The 21,079-nt window shown below is 35.9% G+C and overlaps 1 protein-coding gene across 1 annotated transcript; it reads right to left on the bottom strand.

Annotated features, from left to right (window-relative positions):
• Nucleotides 1-3,946: 3,946 nt before the first annotated feature.
• LOC109205227 (mitogen-activated protein kinase homolog NTF4) lies at nucleotides 3,947-12,809 on the bottom strand. The gene is made up of 6 exons (XM_019367912.1): nucleotides 12,362-12,809; nucleotides 12,129-12,258; nucleotides 11,123-11,260; nucleotides 8,046-8,378; nucleotides 7,090-7,270; nucleotides 3,947-4,427 (listed from the first exon to the last, which is right to left on the bottom strand). Exons 1-6 carry the CDS (start codon nucleotides 12,586-12,588, stop codon nucleotides 4,252-4,254), a joined length of 1,185 nt encoding a protein of 394 aa, XP_019223457.1. The 5' UTR covers nucleotides 12,589-12,809; the 3' UTR covers nucleotides 3,947-4,251.
• Between the last annotated feature and the right edge of the window lie 8,270 nt (nucleotides 12,810-21,079).

Below are 21,079 nucleotides of genomic sequence, written 5' to 3'. Positions count from 1 at the left end.
TGTTCCAATCATCAAAACACTTCAAACAACATCAAATCAACCAAAACACCTCGGATTCAAGCCTAAGTTTCTAAAATCTTCCGAATTCCGCTTTTGATCAAAAATCCAACCAAACCACGTTCGAATAACCCGAAATTTTGCACACACATCCCAAATGACACCACGAAGCTATTGCAACTCTCGAAATTCCATTCCGACCCCTATATCAAAATCTCGCCCACCAACCGGAAATCGTCAAAATATCAACTTCACCAATTCAAGCCTAAATCTTTTCCAAACCTCCAAAACCCATTCTGATCACACTTCTAAGTCTCAAATCACCTCCCAAAGCTAACCGAACCATCGGAACTCCCATCCGAGCCCTCTAACACATAAGTCAACATCCGGTTGACTTTTCCAACTTAAGGCTTCTTAAAAGAGACTAAGTGTCTCAAACTTCACCAAAATCATTCCGGATTCAATCCGACCAACCCGATACCATAAAACTCGAATAAACAAAACAATAAGAAGCAGAAATGGGGGAAACGGAGCGGTAACTCATGAGACGACTGGCCGGATCGTCACAGAGAGAGAGAGAGAGAGAGAGAGAGAGAGAGAGAGAGAGAGAGAGAGAGAGAGAGAGAGAGAGAGAGATTAGTTGAGTTGTATGAAAGACAGAATGACTTCAATTTTTTATTTTTATTTTAAAATTGGGAGGAAAATCGTGATTGTAGAGGCTAATTAAGCTGATAAATGGGAATGAGAGATATAGTTACAAATTAATTCCTATTTTTAAGGGATCTTTCTTTTATCATATTTTGTACATAATAGTAAATATAGATACACAATGTAATTTTTAAGGAACCTAAAGAAAAGTGGTTAATAAGTTTCTAATATAGTATAGCTAGGTAAAAAACCCAACTTAAATATGCTAACAAAAGCCCAAACCAAAATCAAATCAAATCTAATGCTAACAAAAGACATTCAATTCAATACTACGAACGGCAATGTATTGAATATCTATTTTGTTTTGCAATAATTTAGATAAAAGTGCATAACTTATTTTTATTTTTTCTTTTGAGTTTAGTCATGTAATTAATACTTCCTTATTTGTCTACTTATTTTAGCATGATTAGTACTTTTAGATTATATTTATTTTTATTATGGCGTTTTAATTAGCAATATTTGTATTACATAGTTTTATTGTCTTTATTGTTGAATATTTTAGGATAATGCCATGACACATCTCATATTTATATTATTTTCTTGGAAAATACATTATATAGTTGTATCTTACTAGGATTAAAGAAATATTTTGAGCACAAGTTATATGTTTTGTGCTACGAAGATTTTACTGGGAAAATAACCCGAAAACCCGAGAAAAATCGAGATTGAAAAACCCGAGTTTTATTGGTTTGGTTTGGTCTTTAGATTTAATAACCCGACACAATTGATTTCGTTTGGTAATTACAAAATCCGAACCAACCTGACCTATCTACACCCCTAGGTACAGGAATCGTCCTTAATACTCATTAGGAAGATAGGTTATAGGTAGTGATAGAGATAAGTAGAGGAATAAGGAAGAAAGCATATCAAACCATTCGTGGAGAGTACGAGGCTTGTGCAGAGGCGGATCTAGGATTTTTATAACATGCGTACATCACTAAAGAAAGAAAGAAAAAAGTATTCCTTGGGAATTAATCCCTGCTCCTCTAGGTAAATAACTCGGCACTTAAAAGTGCACCATTTAACTTCTTTGGAATATGGGTGCCAGCAGACAATATTAGATCAATTCTAGAAAATATGTACATAAAATATTTAGTTTGACAGACAAGCCATGGGTTCACATGCACCATAAAATGGACTATAAATCCGCCCCCGGCTCGTGGAAGACTTCGTTTTTGGGTAATGGGGTGGATCGTTTCTGCCAATAGGAGGACTAATCGATTTGAAAAATTTATATTTATAATCTGAAAATAATAATCGACAATTTTTTTTTGTATGTGTATTCTATATATATATATATAGAGACCAATTTTGTGTTTTGCCCAATCCATTTCCACATGACGGTTGATTGGAAATACTGATTTATGGTTCGGCCCCACTACCTGATTTTCTTCTCAAAATCCTGTCTGATATCTTGAGACACAAATACACTTCTGTTAACACAGACAAATGTGCAAAGTGAGGGAACCAGAAATATTTACTAGAGGATTCAGCAAAATACAAAAACGCCACACCTGATATTTGAACTTGTACTTCTCTTATGTCAAATAGATTCATACATTTATGAATGTACAAAAAAATTGTTTTTGCGCATTTTCGCAATCTAACTTTATTAAATCGCGTTAATTACATGTTGGCTGTCCACGGGCCCTACTTGAGATGCCATTCTAACAGGGTCGTCGTCTTGACTTTCGACCACTGCATTTTGGCACTATAACAGAATATTGAAACATAGTTAATTAATACTGTCTACTTGTTCATTCATCTTTCCCATTCCTATTCATTTTGTGTTGCTTCTGCTATCTTTCAAGAATTCTACTAACTTGAATGTCACAATAGACTCCAAATACGCCTGCTATCGCCCAAACTAAGAAATCGTTGTTCTTAGCATCTTCAAAAAAATAACAATATTTGATTTCGCATGCAATGTATCATTGATGAGCAAATGACCCTTGACAGAAATATTTCCTATTTCCAATTTGCTTGCCTTCGCGGTACTATTTAAGTAAATGGACTTGACATAAATATACCTTGTTTCCTATTTGTTTTTACCTGAATAACATCATCGATGAATTAACAACCCTTTGAAACTTTCTTCTCTCTCCATGCATTCTTAACAACTCTTGCAATCAAGATTTGGATGTGCGTCACCCCTTTCTCATCATCAAACTTTTCGACGATAAAACTTGAATGACATCCAATTAAGCAAGCAGGGAGATCTTACCAGCTTCTAAAGTTCATCTTCTGAATCTACAAGTAGTGAGGGTGAAAATAGAAAAAAAAGGGCAGCCTAGTGCGCACTAAGCTCCCGCTATACGCGGGGTCCGGAAAGGGCGACCACAAAAGTCTTACCCTGCATTTCTGCAAGAGGTTCGGCTCGAACCCGTGATCTCCTGGTCACATGATAGTAACTTTACCGGTTTCATTCCTTTGCTGCTTTCAAGATCATTTGGGATCATGAAAAGCTGATACTGTTTGACATGCACATAGTCTTATTTATGACCTGTCTGTACTGGTTGGTGAGCTATGATGCAATTGCATATCATCATTTTTTTTTCTTTTTTGATAAGGACAATTGCATATCATCATTTCTTGAGGTAAAGTTTTGTATCCAGTTCTTGAATGAGATACTGAATTCAACCTCTACAACTGCTACAAGGACTGCATGATTAAAGCACCAGCTGACAATAATGAACTAATACTTGTTTTAACTTGAGGAGAAAAAGGGAAAAAAAGGAAGAGGAACATGCATGATTATCTTCTCCCACGAGAAGTATTATTGTTCGCATTCAATTTGGCATAAGGTATTAGATATTTCATAAACGTAGTGTGATTTTCTTCTCTCACATGTAGTTTGATCTATTCAAATTCAAGTGGTTTTGGCATAATTAAGGAGGTTCAAAAGGATTATATTATCATTCAAGGGTAGAAATGAGGTAGCACACAGTCCACTTTCACTTCCTAATTAGTAAGGATTAACATCACTCCTGTCACCCAAAGCCTAAAAGAATATCCTTCCTCTCTTCCACTCACAAACTCATTATGAATCCTTACAATTGTTTCAATATTTAATAAAAAGGTCTAGTACACATGATATGCATATGAAGATTTCAGGTGCTAACTATAATGTAACATGTTCACAGGATTGCTCATTAGATATCAGAATTAATTAGTGTCAGATATCCAAGAAAGTATTAGAACCCAATTTTTCTGGAGGGGTTCCTCGGGACAGTAACCAGTATCGAAGCAAAAAAAGCACTTATTGCGAGTAAAGAAATAAAATACTGTGGCAGCAAGATTACATATTCAATACCCAAATCGCCTAGTAGAAGTTCAGTGTAATAAACAGTACCGATACAAGTAAACAACCTCTTAAAATACATCAAACAATTGTCATACACAGATCATGCTACATAAATTAAAACGTTCAAAAAGAACACCATCCAGGCATCAGGTGGAAAAGACATGTATATACATGGAAAAATAAACCACCTGAGTGCACAAAAAATGAAAGTCACACAGACATTTCCAATAGCAAATGAGTACTCACATCTGCTGGTATTCAGGATTAAATGCAAGACCCTCCCTGTAAATTAGCTCTTTCATTTGTTCCTCAGTAAGGGCATGCTGTTCAAAATCGAAGTTAAAAGGAGTCATGCAAACGGGCTCGTCGCTGATATCATGAAGCGATGTTAGGTAAGGATGTGCAAGCGCATCTTCAACTGAAACCAAAAACAAAATGCAGAGTAGAGGAATCAGTATGTAGCGAAGATGTAAGCTGTTAAACGATGCAAATATGGAGATTTGATTGCAGTGTGACTTCTAATAAGTGCCGAGGATAAAAAAAATTATATGATAACTGTGAAGACCAAAAGATGGAGGTGTCACGGCTCAAGCATGGCACGTATTGTCCGTTTTGGGCCTAGGCCCGCACGGATTTGTCTTTTGGGCTATGCCGCATCGAGCCCCAAAAGTGCGCGTACCATGTGAACTTGTGTCGTGCCTTATATAGATCTTCAATTTCCTCTCCCATTTCGATGTGGGATTCGCCTAAGGTGATGTGCATCCCTTCTTCAGAAGCTTGTCAGCCTAGAAGGCTGCCAGTCCTGCTTGACCCGCCCTCATCAGTCCGCCCTCTGTCATGGGCGTCACAGGAGGCTAGCCATAACGCCTTTCCAAATTCCAATCATGCCGCAAATCAGTTAAAGCAGTAGCAGTATACCACAAACCATAGTTGATTACTTGAGAGACCAAGAAAACCACACAGTACCCACTTACCCAGGCCAGCATATAGTCCACAAAAGAAGATCATACTATTCTATGTTTAACGATTCTCAGTTCTTAGTTCATGCTCAAAATGTTACAGAAAACTCTATCAGAAACTCTTTTTTCCTTTTTCATAAAGTGGAAACTCTATAGCAATTCCAGCCAATATTCGGGCCTAGGGTAGGGTGAGCTCATCAAATCCTTTGATATAGAAGGCATCTTAAGATCCCAAGAACACTAAGCTAGAGTACTGCTGGCGAGGACTGAAATATGGTTGCACTGTCAGCCATCCAAGGTGAGGCCACCCCATCTTGTTTGTCCTTTATTTTTTTTGATTTGCACCGGGTGTCCGAGTCTCTATGAACCCCGACTAATCCCGGGGGTGCACAGGCCCTCGGCAAGGAGTTTCCCGCAAGTGCACCACGGTTAATTCCGGTTTTACCCAGTCCGATGGCCCTCAGAAATTGTTTGCACCCAGTGGGTTTCGAACTTGAGACCTTGAAAGGGAGCATACCCCAAGGCTCAAGTCAATTGCCACCAGGCCAACCCCCAAGGGATGCATTGTTTGTCCTTTATTTATTTTCCTTCTTCTCCTTAGAGTTAGTTGATCTTATATTAGAGCGCATGTTTCAAGCTGACTTTCACTGGGGACAGCCTTTATCCGATACCTGGTTGAACTGTTTTAACCCTAGTGGCCTAGTTAGTAGACTGGTCTTTTCTTGGCCCGTTCAAACTCTTCTGTCCATCACGTCTAAAACCTTTGAACCAGTGCCCAATCATTCTTTTGATGACTCACAGTCGGAAGAGTTTGTAACTAAGTTCTCGTTGATAAAGAGGTCGACATACACTTAATAAAAAATAAAGAGGTGGACATAGTGATTGCCAAAAGATGGAAGGTACAGAGAGAAAAGACATAGTTCCTCTCATCTCCTAATCAAATTTCTCTAATTCGAGAAGCAACATCTTTCAACAGCCTAGGTAGGACAAACAATTATTCACAAAACAAACATGATATTCACACACACACTTGAACTTATCATGGCAATTATAGGCATTGTTAGTTTCTAGTCATTAGAGAAATAATTATTTTTTGGTATAAAGATCAGTTTTGCTTTTTGTTCCTACCCATGAGTATCTAATCAAGATTAAAAATACAGCAGTTGCTATTTGTCACAAGTAGCTATTTTCCGCAGGAATGCTATGGCTGCCTAAAGAGCATTGATGGTTATGTCTTATGATTAATAGTGTAACCTAAAAAGCTTTACTTGTTTTATTGTTAAGACAGGACAGAAACTCCCTTCATCTCAGTACGGAAAAAACAATATGCTCGTTCCACTTTTCCGTATAATTTGCTCCTTCCCCTTTATAATTCATCTTCACACATCTCTGTACTGATCATGCTCATATGTGCAACCAATTTCCAGTCACTCTTGTTCCAGAAATTAATTTTGTGTCATCCTTTCTAACTAAGCAGATTTCCGATCTTACTAGCATCAGCAGGAATAATATATCATAATACGCCTGTTTTCTTCCAAAGGCATGCAATGACGCTAAACTTTCCATATTCCTCCAAAAGTTTGAATGATAATCTAATACATCCGGAATATAAATTTTCACTTCCACATAGTATGAGCCAAAATTCGGTATCTAAACTCGGCGCTTGAGAGAATTGATACCTTAATCCCTTGCCAAAAGGCAGATAAATAAGTACTTAGAATGGAGCAAAATCAGTGTGTTTTTCCCTTTTTCTTAAGGTAAATAAATTACTTAGAAGCAAACCGAAGTGGGAGCAAACCCCTAGCATCAACAGCAAAATAACCACTATTTACAATAATAAGCTGCATGTCAAAGCAATATGTAGATTGTTAGAGGATTATTGTTACGGTCAAGTATAATAATGAGAAGGTAAGAATCCTACCATAGTACCCAGATTAGAAGATATTCTTTTGGGGGTGATCTCCCACGATTATCATCACGTAGTAACTTTATTTGTCTGGCAAGTGAATAAATATACATACTAGCAGAGACACGCAAGTACTCTTCTATGCATAAAGGAAAAGGTTAACATGCAGATACAGAAATGAATAATGCAGCTAGTAGATGTAAGGGGCTCCTCACCGGTAATTCTTCTTCTGGGATCAAATGTCAACATTTTCTCAACAAGATCAATAGCAGCAGGGTTTACATGTGGAAATTTTTCGACAAAAGATTGTCGGTGATGAAGAGGAAGTTGTCTGATGTACCGTTTTGCATTCTCATTCAAAAACTCCATTTCAGCCTCAGATGGGGTGCCAATCAACTGCAGAGAAATCCCTCATAAGAATAATTGTTTTGAATAAGGTAACATTCCCTAATATGAATAACTTAAGTATGAACAATCACATCTGAGCATGATCTTAAATATTAGAGAGTGAGTCTCAGTCATTGCAGTAAGCATATAAATCTATAATACAAATAATGATGATTAATCCACGAGTCAAATCATCTTGTCAATAGTTGGACAGGTCTCATTCAAAATCTCAGTTTGGACCTCGGGAGGAGCTAATCAACTGCAAATAGTTCCCTCATATGAAGCTAATATCGGAGAGTGCTCTATGTCATTGCACTCAGGTGTATAAATCAATAACTTAAAAGATGATGATTAATCCAAGAACCGAATCATCTTGGCAATAGTTGGAGAGGGAAGAGAGGGTAGGAACTTAATTCTTGTATCTTGTCCACATTTGGAGAAAAGACTGAATGCATTATCCATTTACAATGAAAAATTAACATATCATGTTGCTCCTTATCAATGCTCTTGATGAGCAAGCTGTTAAAAAACAAATGGTCATTCACTCCATCAGTACCTTCTTCTGGTTTCCCAGATCTACAACCTGATAGTGTTCTCCATTTCTAGCTAGATTTGCACATAACTAACTGGTAATTATTTTTTATGAAGACTAACTGCTAGTAATTATGAACACTAAAAAGGTGATTCGGAGAAAAAGGCAAAGGTATACAACATAGATAAAAGTAAATGTTTAGGGAGGAGGTTGGAGATGGTTTGGTGATAAATTTTGACAAAAACAAAATACCTCCATAAGCAGACGTAGCTGGTGTACATGATCTCTACCAGGAAACAGAGGCTTTCTGTCCATCAATTCCATGAAAATGCAACCAACTGACCATACATCAATAGCTGCAGTATAGTCAGATGAATTTAACAACAGCTCAGGTGGCCGGTACCACCTTGTCACAACATATTCGGTCATAAAGTCTGTTTCAGAAGTGACACGAGCTAGCCCAAAATCACATATCTTTAAATCACAATTGGCATTCAAGAGGAGATTGCTAGGCTTCAAGTCCCTATGCAAAACATTTGCAGAATGTATGTATTTCAACCCACGGAGGATCTGATACAAGAAATACTGCACCAAAAACATTGACTAATTAATATACAGATGAATTTTGGCAGAATAATGCACCATAATATGTATGTAGGTATGTAGGTATGTATGTATAAAAGCAACACTGACTGTTATGGAGAAATAACAAGAAATATAGACAAGATAATTAACATACTTCTTCATTACAAAAACACAGAGTAAACTTCCGTATTGTTCAGCATAACAGCAGATACAGCAAGTGTATGTTCTTGGACAAATAAAGCAATAGAGTGTGTATTCTTGGATTACGTTTTCATCAAAAACTGAACAATAACCAATATAAGATTTTAAACTTACACCATACTTCGACAACTAATCTCCATTACAGAATTCTCAAAGTACCAACCTTACATATATTAACTACTTATTTCACATAGTAAACCATTTAGCAAGCATATTGTTCTTAGAGTCTTACTGCAATTTCTTTCATGTTCAACTATGGAAAAGAGAGCTTAGAAACGAGATGGCTTTTTGTATCGTTCTTTAGCCTCTCACTATTACCCTAAACTCTTATTCTCTTATAAATATTTACAGTTGACCCCTCTACCATGGCTACCCTCTCTTCCTCCTCCGCCTCTATTTCCAGAGGTATCTAATGTTACATCTAGAAGTAAGATGATTTGTTTATGTTGTTTATACACCAGCAATACATCACTGTTACACTTTTGTATTAAGTACAATAAGTTTACTCCTATGAGGCAAACCTATATAAAGAGTACATCATACTACAAAATATACATGTATAACAAGTCCATAGCATCAAAGACTAGTTGGTTTTTGATAAGCAGCATCAAAGAGTAGTTGTTGATGTTTTCTTTAAAGCAAAATGGTGTGATTAACTAACAAGAACAACTAGAACAGTTTAAATAATTTCAAGAACACTTCTTTGTATGATTCACACTTTGTTTAAAGAAAGAAAACCTTTTTTCTTATAAATTTTGGGTAGACTGGCCAGGAGACACATTAGTTTATGTTTCCACTAGATACATATTTTTCCGGTGCACCCTGTTGGTCACGGATTCAAGCAGTGAAAGCAACCACCAATGCTTGCATTAGGGTAGGCTGTCTCCATCACATCCCTTGGGGTGCGGCCCTTTCCTGGACCCTGCGTGAATGTGGGATGCTTTGTGCACCAGGCTGCTCTTTTCTACCTTGTTGGTGAATTCATAAAATGATATTGGAGTTGTCAAGAGAAAAAAAAAATATCCCAAGATGAGCACTTCCAAATTTTCTTTTGTCCAGTATTACCCAATAGCTTCAACTAATAATCAATTATACGTCATTCAAGCGTTTCACTTACCTTTTTCTATTGATTGGTAGCATTTGACTTATCTTTTGATATATGCTTCCACAATTAAATTGGTTACACTCTAACAATCTTATTTCAGCACTTCTAAACACTTAAAGCTTTTCTAGCTTCAAAAGGGCAGCAATTGTACAAAAACGGATGACGATGTCTATTTCCTAATCTGTACATGCTGCATACTCTGGATGCTACAAGCAATAAAATTTACCTTACTTTATCCCGAGAAATAATCTATGTCCCTATCCAAATAAGAAGGAAAAAGATATTAATGCTGAATAAAAGAAAAGTAGAGAACTATCAAGAACAACACTGATGTGTCAAATTGTCTATGATTGACCATTACTACTAATTTTCACTTGATGATTCTAAGCGGATACAGTAGCATTGCACTTACTAAGATTCATACTAAAAATGACCAAAAAGCGCCCTCCTAAACATTGAAGATCTTCCTAGCTTTAGAAGAGTACAGATAATCAGAAATGATACAGATAATAATATGATCTATGTACTCATCCAAGTAAGGGAAAAATGAGCATACTAACCATGAAAAGAAAAGGAAGAAAGATACAAACAGCATACTGCTATCAGATGACAATTACTAACAGTTTTCAGTTGATATGTCTAAGCGGATATCGCCAAATTTGCAGTCATTAATGTTCACCGCCTCACCCTAACTTGACAATGAAGAGCACTCCTAAACATTTCAAGTTTTTCCTAGCTTTAGAAGGGTACTGATCGTCTGAAAATAAAGATGATAATGCGATCCAAGTCCTAATCTAAATAAGAGGAAAAGAGCAAACTACCAATCAAAAGAAAAAGAAAAAAAGATTAAGAATAGCATACTGATGAAGCCAAAATGTCTATTATTGAACGTTGCTACCAGTTCCCATTTGATATAAGTGGATACAGTAGAATTGCATACCCACTAAAGTTCAACTTAGAAATGATACGACGAAATATAAAAGTGAAAGGGCATGGGTTTTCATTCATAGATTTCAGCACTCAAAAAAGAGGATTTATGAACATTATTTCCATCGAATGAGAGAATGCTAATGTTTCTTGTTAAAAATGCTGTAATCATGCACAACGAGAATGACTCATTACGACTCTGGGAAACAATATACCACAACTGAAAGCTGCAAAAATGATAACATAAGGAGAAAGGAAGTAAATACTGTCAGAACAGTGCTTACTCCCAACAACACAAGGATTGATACATGTATTCTCCAACTCCAACATGCAAAAGGAAAATAAAGAGAAGAGCAAAGAAGCACCACATATTTGAAAAACTTGTTACATCAACCAATTAGATTTTAATCAAGAATAAGAAAATCTTATAAGCTTTTAAATAATTGGATATTCCCATTTCAGTAATGTTCTAAATGGCACCTTGGAAGAATAAAATAATCCTAAGTCTAACCTGACAATGTTCTTCTGATAATCCCTGATTAGAGCGAATAATTTGATGGAGATCAGTGTCCATGAGCTCATATGCAATATAAACATCATTGAATGCTTCTCTTTGAGGCGGTGGAATTATATCTCTGATCGCAACAATCTGCAACGCAAGATGCTGAATTAGCCTTAAAAAATTTCTTTTATACACAAACAATACGTGATCTAACATCTCTTTTTTCTTATGAAGCATCTAACTCCCATTGTAAAATAAAGTAGCTCCATCTATTAGTTGAAAATATTTCTAATTCTATATGCATGCCATATTTGTCCACAATTTTTTTAAATACAGTTTGTTTTATAGTATTATTCAGTTGACAAAAAGGAGGAAAAGAGACCCAAGACTTCGTGTCATGAGCGAAACTAGCTACAAAAATTACTCTATCTTTATGTCATTATAAATAGAAAAAACGTTAATCCTTCATTCTCTCCATAGTAGGTCAACATAGTATTATTTCCTTACTAATTAAGTAGATCATCAAGCTGATAACAGTGAATCAAGTGAATAATTCACCGTCTATATCGTTCCAATTTTATCAAATGTCCCTGAAAGGACAAGTGAATACTTTCAACATCACTCTTTATTCCATCTGATATAAAAATAGAATACTCCCTTTGTCCTATATTATCTGACGTTCTTTCCTTTTAAGTCTGTCCTAGAAAGAATGATACCTTTCTATACTTTAGAAACAATTTAACATTATTTTAACCTTAATGAGATGATGTATAACTACACAAATGTCTATGGCTAGTATTAGACCACAATTTCAAAAGCCTTTTTTCTTTTTTAAACTACGTGCTCGGTCAAACACCGTCACATAAACTGAGATGGAGAGAGTATAACACAAGCAAATATTTCCTACCTTTTTTTGGAGATGGTAACATTAAATATTTCATAACCTATTCCACAATTTAATTTTGATCCAATAAGTAAATTATACTAAGAAAAAAAAAAGGGATCACTCACTGACATTTTCATGATCCATATGTCGAAGAAGCTTAATCTCACGCAAAGTTCTCTTGGCATCAATTTTGTTATCAAAAGCATTCGCGATTTTCTTTATCGCAACATGCTCATTCGTCTCCGAATTCAAAGCAGAACTATCACAAATACAATACAAAAAAACATATTTTCATCAATCAAAAATCAACATAAATTTTTACAAAGGCAAGTCAACGGTTTAGAAAAAAGGAAAAAAATTACCAAACAATGCCATAAGCTCCTTTACCGATGGGCATAATAGGTGGCTTATACTTTGCAGTAACTTCAAATATATTACCAAAAATATTGTATTGAATAAACCGGCCGCCATGGCTTAACGCCGCCGGAATGTTATCGATTCCGGAAACCGGCTGCGGCGGAGGAGCTGGTTGCTGCGCCGCCGCCGCGTCCGACATCACGGTGTCCGTTTGATGAGCTGAACCATCCATTTTGAAGAACAGTAAACCCTAGAATCAAATTTGCACTTTTTGTATTCAGTTGCTGTATGTGTTTTTATATATGTGTGAGAAAAAAAGTGTAAATGTGTGAAGAAAATGTGCGTGTTGTTGGGGGAAGTGAAGTTTGGGGTCAAACAGATCTGAATCGTGAAAGGTGAGGAAGAGAAACACGAAGGCCGTTTGTTGTTTTGCTTTTGTCTTTTCTCATTAACAACTTATTAAACTAATCTATGATCTGAACTAATATTATTTCCTCCTTTTCAATTTATGTAAAAATATTTGATTAATAATAAAAATTAGGAAAAAATAAAGTTATTCTTAAACTACCGAAAATAGCAAGTAAATCGCCATTCTCAATTGAAATTGGTCTTTGCACTTTCTTTTTTGCTATTAAGTTTGCTATTAAGTTGGTTAAATGAATGAAATTTTTAAAAGATTGAATTTGGAGAGTTCTATAAAAACGATTTGTAAAGTAGAAACCATTTCTTACTTGGATTCTTACAGGAAGAGAAGTAGGAAACTAGGAAAAATGAATTAGAAAAAAGAATGAAAAAGAAGAGAGAGAAGAAAATTCAATTTTACAAATCTGTCCAAATAAACATCATCTCAGCCAAAAAAAAAAAAAAAATATCCACCGTGTTTGAGGGTAGGTCTATTTTGGTCCCTCAAATATAATGCTGAGCATGTTTAGTCCCTTAAGTATGTTAAAGTGGAGCATATTTAGTTTCAATGAAAGAATGTATTCAAAAACTAACGGTGTTAACCAACTCTGATTCATCACTACTAGAAATTCGGAAAAAATCATCCAAAAAAACCGATAAAAGTAGGTCGTAATGACCAATAACCGTCGAAACGCAACCATTAACGTGTGGTCGGTATTTTGAAGATCGGAAGGGCATACCGACCAACTTTGGTCGGTCAATTAAATTCGATTAAAAAAATTATCGAAAAAACCGATCAAAGTCGGTCGGTATTTTAATTATATAATAAAAAATGCACCATCTGGGAATTCAACCGGGGTTTGTACTGTGGCAGGATACTATTTTACCGCTAGACCATTAGTGCATTTTGTTTTAAAACTGTCCTTTATTTCATTTATACTCTTTAATTGTATTGTATGAAAATAACCGATCAATGTCGATCGGTTTTATTAAAAAATAAAATTAATCGGTCGGTTTTTTTAATATTAATTTTATTTTAAATGAAGAATCCATCAAAGTTGGTCGGTTTCTTGAAAAATAAATTTCGCGGGACTCAAAAATAGTTTCCCGCATCTTTGTGCCAGAAAAAAACCAACCGAAGTTGGTCGGTTTCGTGAAAAAAAATTTAAAAATAAGATATTTTGAAAAAACGACCGACTTTGGTCGTTTTTTTGGCCGGGTTTTTGACCAACCAAAATTTGTCTGTCGGCCGCGATCGGTTTTTGCCAAGTTTCTAGTAGTCCATGAAGCAAATCTTCTGCTCTGAAGAAAAACGTTTCCTCTCCTTTTATTGGATAACGCAAATTATCACTTTAATTAATTCCTCATTTTTAAATAATATCTTCTTAAATTTTGACTTTGAAAATATCCTTTCTGTGCCAGTTTTCAATGAGAAAATGACACAGTGTAGCCGCTGTAAAAATAATAGCTGCAATATATATATATATATATATATATATAATTTATATATTTTTATATATATATATATAATTTATATATTTTTTCTTGTATACTTTTTCGGCAACCAGATGATAAATAGTTTCTGGTGCGGGCTAAAGTGATATTACAATCTGGTCATTCGTTTGCTTCAATAATATACCTAGAAGTGATCTTGGCAGCTCTATTTTTTTCTTTTTGGAAAAATCAATCAACAATTTAAAAGTAAAAGTTTCAGCGTTAAAATCTTAAATTTATCAGCTCTGTACTATTAGTGGGTGTTAGTTTATAAAATATTTTTTATAAGTAAATTAAAAAGACGGTAAGTGCCGAAACCAACCCCGTAATTGATCTTGGGCAGATTCTGTCATTAAGACAAAAGGTGCTCCACTTTAGCATACTTAAAGGACTAAATATGCTCAGGGTTACATTTAAGGGATCAAATTAGACCTACCCTCAAAGATAAGGGACAATATTGGCCAAAAACTCTCCAAATAAATAAAAAGCCCCTTAAACTTGTCAGAATTTTCATGTAGACGCTTTAATTAAGGCATCGACCTATTAGACACCTTACATATATAAGAAATGTGTTATTAAGCGCCTCAAGCAAATGTGGCATAAGTAGTGATTCGTGAATTACTGAATTATTTTTCTCTCTTCTTCCCATATTTCATTTTCAACAGATCCGCCAACATCTTCTTCCCCCTTCTTGACTACTCACTAGTTATCTATTACGTCACTACTACGAACTGAGAAATAATAGAGAAATGGAGTAGGTGACATTGACTTATTATTTATCTTTCTTGAAAAAAGAACTGAAAAGAAAGATTCTTCCTTGAACAATTTTTGTGGCAGAGAAAATGAATTAGAGCTACTAGAATCCTTCAGCTTTTTTAAGGAATGAAATCCAGTTTGGATTGGAATCTGTATCTCCTTTGAAAACAACATAATAAATCATTTGCAAGATTTTAGGGGGCTAATAAATGAATTCCATCGATAGTTCACCAGCTTTTGAAGGTGACATTGACGGGTAAACTCCATACCCCTTTTCTCAATCTTTACTTTTATCTGCATTTTACTCATAAGATTAGTCAGAAAATTCAAGTTGGTGCAAGACCCTCCTTACAAAAGCTGGGGCAAAATTAAATTACACAAATTATCAACCCTAATAGCCCATATGCCGATAAGGCCAGTTTAAAGACATATATACAAGTTGATGCTAACGTTTGTTATAAATCCCTTTGCCTCATTTTTGAAATACTATCAAACTAAAATCCCTTTGTGTTTAGAAGCATGTGAATTATTTAATCCTTTAATTTCTTTTTACACAAGAAGATGTTGTGGTGGTGGGCTGGTGGGGTAGGGGGTAGGGGGTAGGGGGAGAGATAAAATCTGGTGGAAGAAGATGATACAGGGGAGAGAGACGACGAGGGGATAATGTGCTAAAGAAAGGACGTTTTTTGGAGCCTTACTAACAGCCCCGGCAATGCTACAATGGTGGTTGTGTTAGTGGCGGGGAAGAAGATGATAAAAAGAAGGGTTATGAAAAATATATTTTCTCTTTTATTTTATTTTTTTGTAAATTTTTGATATGTCTTTTTTTGTTTTGGCTGATATGTAATCCTTTTATTGGTTGGACCTGCTATGTCAAAGGAGTTGCAAGAAAGTGAATTTCACGCAATTTGTGTTGGTCTGGCACTGTAAAATTTATGTTTAGTAGACACACATTTTATTTAGGTTAGGTGTTTAATATGTAACTATTTCACTTGAGGTGTCTAAATGAAATTGACAACTTTAAGGGGTTGTCTATGTATTTGGCCCAGTTATTGCGTAAGTTGGAAGTTTATTAGTGAGGAGGGTAATTGTGAAAGAATAAACTACTAAGGACTTAATTGTTAGCAAAAGACAAAGGATGGTAAAAGTGGTCTATTTCGATGGGTGAAGGGCAATTTTAACATTTTTTTTAAAAATAATTATATACTTCTAAAAATTGTGTGTCATGATCAAAATTCACGTAAGTGTCACCTGACATATTAGCTGATTCGAGCGAATCAACCCATTGATGCACCCCAGCCATATGCATGGAAAGTAATTAACCACGAAAGCCATTTGAAAATCATATACATTTTCAAATCAAATCATGAAATATTTTTTATACCCAAAACCATACGTGCAGCATTTCATGGAAATGATGAAATCAAATAAATAATTATTCTTTTATGTATTTTGTGTATAATTTTATTATTACAACCAACACAACTATCTATGGAGCCTCTATCAAAGATAAACTAAACACTTGGGACAAGTTCCGACTGTAATAACCCAAAATCCCATTTCAAGGTCGTGATGGCACTTAGCCGAACTTGCTAAGCAAGCCAACTCACAGCAATAAATAAAGTCCATTTTCATTATCTACAAAGATATATAACAATAAAAGATGGAAATGGTCTCAAAAACAATAATCTGATAAAACTCAAGCATGGCCTAAACAATAGCCCCCAAGACTAAGTGACACAAGTACATGAGCAAACTACGGAATGAGATCAAGTTTGTATACAAAACAAGTGTCTGTAATACAGTAGACATGAACAATAAAGGGATAGGGACTCAGGAACTGGGAAGTAGATCCATGAATGGCAGCTCACCCTAAGTCTCTGTGAAATCTCCTAGCTCAATCATGAAGCTTTGCTAGGACCTACCTGAGGATCTACACCAAAAGATGTGCAAAAGCGTAGTATGAACAAAATTTTGGTGAGCGCAAAATAGAACACGAAATTGATGCTCGCTAGCCAAAGATAGTATAGTTTAATTATCGTCTTCACGGGGATTAAATTTAAAAAATGTTCAAGTAATTTCTAGTTTAAATGCTATTCAGGATGATTAACACTTTGATTGGAATGATTATAAACTAAATTTACTATTAAACTAAAGCAACCAACAATTAATCATAGAAATACAAGAGTTGAGCAACACCAAAATAATCGATGGGAGAAATAAGGGGTCGTGACAGAATAGGTGCAAGATAGCTATTCGGGATCTAATTCTAGTTCAATTAACTCTAATGTTCTAATAATTCTCACGAATTCACTCGATGATTAGTTCAATCATGTAGGCAAGACTCCTCTCCCGATTAAATCTTAACTCTACAAGGTGAACTAATATAAAACACTGTGAAGATATGCAAGAACACATTAATGGACTACTCTTTAGGAAAACGTCTCTCAAATATTCTTCTAACTTGATTTAATCAGCAACTCGACTAGCTCTTTCGATTACTTAGAAGGATCACTAAATTAAACCAAACGAAATAGTGCAAAGATAATCACCCAAAATATTCCTCTTTCGATTAAATAATTTAGGGAATAAAATTGCAATCGATTCAACGCTCCATAAATGATGTCATGATACAAATTCCACTAGTCATGATGGCACCTAACCCAACCCGCTAGGTAAGCCAACTAATAACTATCCAATTTCAATAATATTAAAAAAACAATTAAATAAAAAATTATCTGAATCCTATACCTTTCCCAGGGACTGGTAGTACAAATCACGAGCTTCTAAGAATAGAGTTTACAAAGCTGATATGAACTAAATACACTTTCTGTTGGAAAAGTGCATAAACAGAGTTTTAAAATCTAAGGCTACCATGAACAAGAGGCAGCTACAACCAGAACGCAGGTACATCTTCAAATCCAGCTCCCATCGAACACAGCAACCTCAGCAGCCAACATCTACACGCAATGTGCAGAAGTGTAGTATCAGTACAACTGACCCCATGTACTGGTAAGTAGCAAACATAACCTTAGGTTGAAAGTAGTGACGAGCTGGAACATAGGTCGGTTTCAACACCAATAGCCAACAACATTTCATAACAATGTAAAACAATTAAATAAAGAAATAGCTCAGAGATAAAATGCTCAGCCTTTTCGTAGTTTTTCGAAAATAGTTCCGCTTTTCAAGTATATCAGTGAAAACCCAAATTCTTTACCGAAATCGTCAAAAATATGAGTAAGTTTGAAAACTAAAAGTTTTCCTAGAAACCTTTCATCAGGTAAATGTTTCATTTTTCAGATAGCATAAGGAAAGTATATCTCAATGCCTACATGTCAAGATACAGGTAAAATCATGAATGTCACCAAATCAGGACAGCAAAAGATAATGCATCTCTATGCATGTATCTCAAGTACGCATAAAAAATGCAATGCCTCTCAGTGATGAACTCATGTACTCACACACTCAGAGTACTCAACCTCACTGTCTCACATTATCTCTTACCTTGCTCAATACTCAGCACACTCAATCACTCAGCACTGTACAATACTCGTTGCGGCGTGCAACCTGATCTATATATATATATAGCCATAAGGCTCGTTGCCGCATGCAACCCGATCCATATACATATATCCATAAGGCTCGTTGCGGCGTGCAACCTGGTCCATATATATATATACATAGTAGACTGCTCTCACTGGTGGTGTGCAGACTCCGGAGGGGCTCCTTTAGCCTAAGCGCTATAGTCTGCACAGACAACTCACGTGCTATAGTATCAATATCAGAATCCGCACGGACAACTCACATGCTGCACGGATAACTCACGTGCTATAGTATCAATATCATAATCTACACAGACAACTCACTTGCTATAGTATCAATATCAGAATCCGCACAGACAACTCACGTGCTATAGTATCAATAACCTCACAATTAGGCCCTCGGCCTTACTCAGTCATCAATCTCTCCAGTCTCACTCACGGGCTGACAATGTCATGAAGCTAGCCTGACAACAATGATATGATGTATTAATATATAGCAACTGAGATTGAGATATGATATGAATGCATGAATATGACTGAGTACAAAATAGCAATGAAATCAGTAAAATGACAGCAAAAAACGACCACTATGGGTCCCAACAGTATCAACATAAAGCCTAATCATGATATCTAGCATGATTGACAGCTCAATTACTTTGTCACATGGTAAAAACACAAATAACAACAAGATATGTCCATTATACAGTGCCCTAGAAACAATAGAGTCACAATTCACAGGGTGCATGCCCACACGTCCGTCACCTAGCATGTGCGTCACCTCAATGCCAAACACACAACACATAATTTGGTGTTTCATACCCTCAACACTAAGTTTAGAAGAGTTACTTATCTTGAACAAGCCGATTCCAACACCGAGCAAGCCAAGCGATGCTCCAAAAATGCCATCTCGTGCGTTCCGACCTCCGAACAGCTCGAAACTAACCAAAAACAACTCAAATACATCAAACAATGCCAAAGGAACCAATCCCAATCGAAAAAGGTCGAATCTTTAATCAAAAGCCCAAAATTGGCCAAAAAACCCAACTCGGGCCCACGCCTCGGAACCCGACAAAACTCACAAAATCCGTCAACCCATTTAATTACGAGTTCAAGCATACTAGTTTCACTCAAATCCGACTCCGAATGGTGTTCAAAAATCAAACATCATATTATGAAAGTTTAGGCCAAAACCCCCAATTTTCTCTTTAAAATTCATCAACCAAAAGCTAAAATCGAAAATAGATTCACGAAATATAACCAGAGTAGAGAATACTTACCCCAATTCATATGCTGAAAATCGCCTCGAAAATTGCCCAATTCCGAGCTCCCCAACTCAAAATATGTTAAATGAACAAAACCCTCGTTTTAACACTGTTCTACCTCGTTTCTTGTCCCAAAAGATCTCGAAACTCACTTTTGATGCCTCCAATCGATTCCTTGTGAAATTCTAGTCAAGTTAGACTTTTGAATCACTTGATTTGACCTTATTCGAAGGAGATATATTGGTTTCAATATTTGAAAATAGTGCAGATTTTTAAATATGCAGTCAATGACAATTTCGTAATTAATCTAAATAATCTGGCAACCTAATTCTTAGTAAAATGACCAGAAAATCCTCATACTATGTCCAAATTTGACGATTCTTTTTGCTATGGCTCTGTAATTACGATACGGATCTAATGCTTCAATCAAAACAGAAATCGGAGCTCATTCTTTCAATGTGGTACCATTTATGCTTGAAGAAACGACGTCGAAACATAAGAAAAACGAGCGCATCACAACCCAAACCTATCTAAAACTCACCTGAGCCCCTCGGGACCACGTCGAAACATACCAACAAGTTCCATGTCCTAATACGTAGCTACCCGAGGTCTCAAAACACTCATAACAATATCAAAATGACGAAACGCACCTCAAATCAAACTTAATGAATTTCGAACTTTCGACTTCGAAAAACTCACGCCAAAACATATCAAATCAACTCGGAATGAACTCAAATTTTTGCACACAAGTCCTAATACATCATACGGAGCTACTCGTACCCCCAAACTACCGAGAAAAGTGCAAATTCTCAAAACGACTGATCGGGTCGTTACAAATGAATTCATGCAAAATACTAGAGTTAAAATCCACAAATACCAATCAAAATACTATATCTGTCAAACACTAAAGTAAACTACTCCATAACATGGAGAAAGTCATAATAAATAGAGTTTAATAATAGGAAAATATGAATTCAATCCAAACTCGTGGTTGAGTTGAGAAAAGAATGATGAATCCTTGTACCATGTAGAAATGGGCCCGATGAAACTATCATCTCTGAGCCGAATTGGAAAAAGTTAGACGAGAAATATACTACCATGGCGCACTGGGTGGCGCTCCATACGCCACATTAGTGGGAAAGTTCAGAGGCCTATTTTTTCCACTCTGCCGGTTTTTTGCACTAGCACCCGCGCCCTGTGGCGCGCGACGCTGGACGGTAGAGCATTTTTCTTAGAGTAATCTTTTTTTCTCACTTTTTGACATCCA

This window comes from Nicotiana attenuata, unplaced genomic scaffold (assembly GCF_001879085.1).
Source record: "Nicotiana attenuata strain UT unplaced genomic scaffold, NIATTr2, whole genome shotgun sequence".
NCBI lineage: Eukaryota > Viridiplantae > Streptophyta > Magnoliopsida > Solanales > Solanaceae > Nicotiana > Nicotiana attenuata.
This window is presented reverse-complemented; position numbering and strand designations above follow the sequence as displayed.